Here is a 5,801-nt window from a genome sequence, read left to right as displayed (position 1 = left end):
ACGCAAATATTCGTATACTTATTCTTTATTTCTTTAGAACATTTCGGTCCTTTCTAGAGAACCTCAAGGAGAGAGAAGCGACAACTGGTCACGTGACCAGCTATTCGTGATTGGCTGGCATAATATGTACTATTTGGACACTGCGACGCCAATGCAGTATAACCTCACAGTACGTCACACATTTGACATTTTTCGGTGTGCACTGCGTATACTGCATTGGCGTCGCAATGTCCAAATAGTACATATTATGCCAGCCAATCACGAATAGCTGGTCACGTGACCAGTTGTCGCTTCTCTCTTCTTGAGGTTCTCTAGTCCTTTCTGGACCATCTTCAGCTTAACGTGTGATACAAATGTGATACAAAATCATCATTTGTATCACACGTTGAAGATGGTCCAAAGAAAAGACCGAAACGTTCTAAAGAAATAAAGAATAAGTATACGAACATTTGCGTTCTTATTTCCGCACCGGCTCTTATTAGCCCATTCCTTCCATCCCCTTTTTTGAATATAGTAGAGCCTCATCTCCATTATAATTTAAATAAAAGAATGTTAGAGGATACACGCACACAACACGCAATATACGTATGTATTATATAGAAATAGTACTATCTATATATATATTATATGTTGTACAAACCATCTTTTTTTATTGATCTATAAACTGTGATTATCGCATAATGCACTAAGCATAGAGCCTCCCACAACGCATAATTAGTATTATGCGCTATTATATTTCATATTGTGCGATTGTCAGTATACAGACAAAATAATTAATCAATGTTGTGAATTATTAAACTAAAATTACATACTGAAGTGAAGTATAAATCGTTGAAAAATATCGCACGTATATCCCTTTTTTTAATTATTTATATAAAAGAAGAGAGAGAGAGAGAGAGAGAGAGAGAGAGAGATCTACGCAGAATCAAGGAACTATTTCTTAAGCGCGGCATAGGGCGAGTTTTTAATTCATCGATTGATCAATCGCATGATGCGCAAATACAGCAAAGTGCTGCATTTACGCATCATGCGATTGATCAATCCATCGACATATAGTGTGGACTACGCGATCCCACATAAAAACCTGTCGAAAAGTGTCCGGCAGAATTAAACAAAGAGGGAACGAGGTAGAGGTCAATTGCTCTCTCTTTCTAATGCTCCTATTGGTTGCTTTTGTTATCGCCCAGAAGATATTAGGGATGTATTGACAGACGAGAAACCCCGTTTGTTTTATCTGTCAAGACATCGATGAAAGTATTTATCGTGAATAATTTATCGTTCATTAATTCTAAAAAAAGAAAAAAAATGTTTTTGTTCAAAATGATGTTTACGTGTTTCATCTGCAAAAAAAAGATCAGACAAATCATAAGATTTGTCGTTTCATTTCTTTATTTATTCGCCATCCGAAATTGTATAAAACTAAGTCTCTATAAATGCTCCTTAAAGTATATGAATAATGAGAATAAATTTGTCGTTATAATGGAAAAAATAATAACATTTAATCAAATCATAACGTAAGAAATTGTTGACCCCGGGGTGTACAAACGCCTTACTACGCTAAACAGAAAGAGACAGAGCTTAACCTCTACCAGTCGCTATCTCTTTTTTTTTGTCGGTCATGTTTTTCGATAGATCGCGTAGTCCATACTACATATATGTCGATGGATCAATCGATGAATTAAAAAACTCGCCCATAATAGATAGACAGATAAACAAATAAAACAATATATTCCGAAGGTGTGTCAATAATTAATCAATGTGCATCTCATTAAAAAAAAATCTCTCTCAATTCTCAGTTAAAATAAATAATAATCGCCACATTGAAATAGAAATATCGTAACTACGAGGGTTGTCTGAAAAGTTTCCGACCTAACAAAGATACAAGACATTTTTTCTTCAAATTAATTTTTATTTTTCTACATAGTCTCCTTGTAAGTCTATACACTTCTCCTAGCGATGCTCCCATCTCTTCAACCCGTCCAAATAGTACTCGGCGTCTTTCTCTGCAAAATAGTTGTTTACGAAGGTGATGGCCTCCTCATTCGACGAAAATCTCTGTCCTCCGAGCGCAACTTTTAGCTTAGGGAACAAAAAAAGTCGCTTGGGGCTAGATCTGGTGAGTAAGGAGGGTGGTCAAGCAGTTCAAACCGTAATTCGTGGATTTTCGCCATGGCAACCGCTGAGATGTGAGACGGCGCATTGTCTTGGTGAAACAAAATTTTTTTTTTCTGCAAATGTGGCCGTTTTTCCGCAATTTCTGCCTTCAGCTTGTTAAGTACTGATGCGTAGTATGCTCCTGTAATGGTTTTTCCTTTTTGAAGATAATCGATTAAGATAACTCCATGACTATCCCAGAAAACAGTTGCCATCACTTTCCCAGCCGAAGGAACAACCTTTGCTTTTTTTGGAGCCGATTCCCCCTTCGCAGTCCACTGTTTTGACTGTGTTTTTGTTTCTGGAGTATAATGATGTATCCAAGTTTCATCTACAGTAATTAATCGGCGCCAAAACTCTGATTTATTGCGCCTAAACTGCGCCAACAGAGCGTTGGAAATGTTCATTCGAACACGTTTTTGATCCAAAGTGAGCAAACGCGGCACCCAACGCGCGGACAGCTTTCTCATGCCTAAATCTTGATTCAATATGTGACAAACACGTTCTTTGGACATGTTCATAGCCTCTGCTATCTCTCTAACTTTAATTCGACGGTTGTCTAGCACCATTTGGTGAACTTGAGCGATATTATCGTCAGTAGTTGCAGTTTTTGGACGTCCTGAACGTTCATCGTCACCCAAGCTGATACGGCCACGTTTAAATTCAGCAGCCCAAAATTTCACTGTGGTAAATGATGGTGCAGAGTCCCCGTACACAGCGTTCAACTCGTCCTTGATTTGCGTAGGCGTATTGCCTTTCAAAAACAAATATTTAATGACAGCTCGATACTCGATTTTTTCCATTTTCACAAAAACACTCACATCGACTCACTCAAATGATTGTCAAACAACAACTGCGCGTCCAAAATGGCTGAAATTTTGGTGAGTACCTTTCAAAGCATGCGCAAACACATTCCCCAACTTTTGTTTACGAGTGCTGCCATCTTCATGTTGAGGTCGGAAACTTTTCAGACAACCCTCGTATATAGCGGTGAGGCAATTTCTGTTTTTCGGATGACAAATCTCCCCACGACTGCATTTGGCAGCTAGGCTACCTCTATTTTTTAATCGCCCTCGATCGCGCGCACGCGTTTCTTTTTAACCTTCTCTTCCTAACATAACCTTTCCGTCCCATTTTCTTCACCGCTGCGTCGCATCAATTGCATGCGAGAGAAGCGTAATCTTGTGAGATAGGCAATTTCCAAAGTTTTCGGACGGCGTGCCAAACGCCATTGTTAACCGCCGGCTCTTATATACGCCTTATCGCTTCTTCTTTCGAGGTCGAGAAGATGAAGCAAAAAAGAAGATAATCGAATACTTTGTCGATATTGACAAAAAAATTGATGCGATCGAGAATAAATAAAAGATAGAAAGTCGTGAACTTTAATGAGAAAATCCGATTTTTCAGGTATGTATCGCATCGGAAGAGAGGAGATATTTAAAATTAACAAAATAACATTCCGAATAATCATTTGCTAAGAAAATGTCTTTAACAAAATACAGCGTGAATATTTGCGGATTAACGTGCAGCGCCATACAGTTTACGTTACCGCAATAGATACACACTTATGTGTCCGAAGGCCGATCAACTCAATATCGGAAATCGATTATCTAACCGATGAAACACCCGCTGCAATCCCGTTGTGCGTGAAGATATTAACCCGTTATTTTCTTCCCTTTGCCTTTCTTCTTTCTCCTTATAGGAACCCGTTAGATTAAGTTTATGAAGTCTCTGTCATCTCAGATAGCACAGAATGTCCAATGGACGTCCAGTTTTGGTTTTTATTTAGTTCAAACGTCCATGGATATAATATGAACGTTTTAAGAATATCCATTATTAGAAGTATATTATATTTAGACGTTTTAAAAACGTTCATTTTACGTGCCCATACAGCACAGAACATTTCATTTACATTGCAGCAATATTATAATCTTACAAGTTGCAACGTAATATTGGAGAGACATTATAAGAACATGTAACTATAATATTTTATAAGAAATATTACTACAACATTCTAAAAATATTATAAAAAACAGAGTATTCATTAATCATTGGTTCTTTTTTTCACCGCTATGCGACGCGCAATGCGCTATCTTTCTCGTATTTAAGATTTTGTTATGAGAATTATACAGTGTGTCCGGTGGTTCGCGTTTCACCTTTCGTGAGCAGGTAGAGTGGGTTATACTGAGTAGAAAAGTCCTCTATCATTTTGCAAAATTCGCAATAATTTATGAGAAATTAATTAATAAAAATCGACCAATTTGTGCAAGTTTAATTCGTGCGGCAAGAAAGGACAGCCCTCTCTTATGTGGTAACTATGCGAGCGGAGAAAAGAAAGAGTCTAATGTTACATGGTTACTAGGCGCGCGATAAAGCGGGGTGGAGCGCTTTACAAAAGACAAAAGCTGTGCACAAACAACGCATATCGCTGGACCCTCAAGTGGGCTGTCTCTTCTTGCCACGCGTTTGTAATCGCGCGAATTGGCCAATTTAAAAAAATTAATTTCTCATTAATTATTGAGAAAATCGCAAAATGGTAGAGGACTTTTCTACTCGGTTTAACCCACCCTATCTGACCACGAAAGGTGAAACGCGAACCAACGGACACCCTGTATATAAAGCTTGCAAAAAATCGACTCTTAAGATTATAGTAGCCGAATATCCGAGTATTACGGATAAACAAAATGAACTTACACAGTTCCAACGATTGTTTTCTTGTCTCTTTTGAATGTCTGCAATATTTCTGTAATCTTTTGATGCTGTATGAGATACTAAAATAGATATATTCAGTACTACATATATATACATATATATTGAGTCATTCCAGGTCAACCGGGCCACCTCTCTGCCCAGAACAGATTGCAACTAAAAAATTTTTTCAGGGATGCAAAATTTACTTAAAAATATACTCTTTCGAATGCCATGTGCTAAAAATTGTGATACATAATGGCGAAACCAATATGACGAATTCAAGGTGTCCATACGGACGCACATTTATAAGAGATATATTGCACAGAAATATACTTAATATCTTTATAAAAATATATAATTTAATATCTTCTAATTTCTAATAAAAATTGGACGGGTTAAAGGTTGGTTGTTGACTTATTCGGACTTAGCATGTGTGATAAGCGTTAATGATATTTTTGGTTTTATTTAACTTTTTTTCTATAAAATTTCAATATTTTTTATTTTTTCATGCTAATCGTGTAAGAAAAGAACTTCTGTTGCAGAAGAATATCTTTTTATTAGAAGTTTTCCTTCTGATAATGGAATGAAAGAAATCCCTTTATAGCAGATTTTCTGCGGCTAAGCCAGTACCAAAAATTCAACAAAGTCATGCTTTCATTAAGTCTGTTTCCATAAATCAACAACCAACTTTTAATCCGTCCAATTTTTATTAGAAATTACTTAGAAGACATTAAATTATATTTTTATAAAAACATTAAGTATATTTCTGTGTAATATATCTCACTCTTTTAAATGTGCGTCCATACGGACACCTTGAATTCGCCATATTGGTTTCGCCATTATGTATCACAATTTTTAGCACACGGCATTCGAAAGATATATTTTTAAGTAAATTTTGCACCCCTGAAAAAATTTTTTAGTTGCAATTTGTTCTTGGCAGAGAGGTGGCCCGGTTG

At 36.7% G+C, this 5,801-nt stretch overlaps 1 protein-coding gene across 1 annotated transcript; it reads right to left on the bottom strand.

Moving 5' to 3' along the window:
- Positions 1-1,336: 1,336 nt before the first annotated feature.
- Positions 1,337-4,362, bottom strand: LOC145934326 (histone-lysine N-methyltransferase SETMAR-like). The gene is made up of 3 exons (XM_083034688.1): positions 4,311-4,362; positions 2,149-2,908; positions 1,337-1,340 (listed from the first exon to the last, which is right to left on the bottom strand). The coding sequence occupies exons 1-3, from the start codon at positions 4,360-4,362 to the stop codon at positions 1,337-1,339; spliced, it is 816 nt and encodes a 271-aa protein (XP_082890814.1).
- Positions 4,363-5,801: the final 1,439 nt, after the last annotated feature.

The sequence above is a fragment of the Prenolepis imparis genome, unplaced genomic scaffold (assembly GCF_030444845.1).
Source record: "Prenolepis imparis isolate NDT839.2.m4 unplaced genomic scaffold, iyPreImpa1.0 SCAF_3, whole genome shotgun sequence".
Taxonomy (NCBI): Eukaryota; Metazoa; Arthropoda; class Insecta; order Hymenoptera; family Formicidae; genus Prenolepis; species Prenolepis imparis.
Note: the sequence above shows the minus strand (reverse complement) of the source record. Positions and strands in the feature narration are given on the sequence as shown.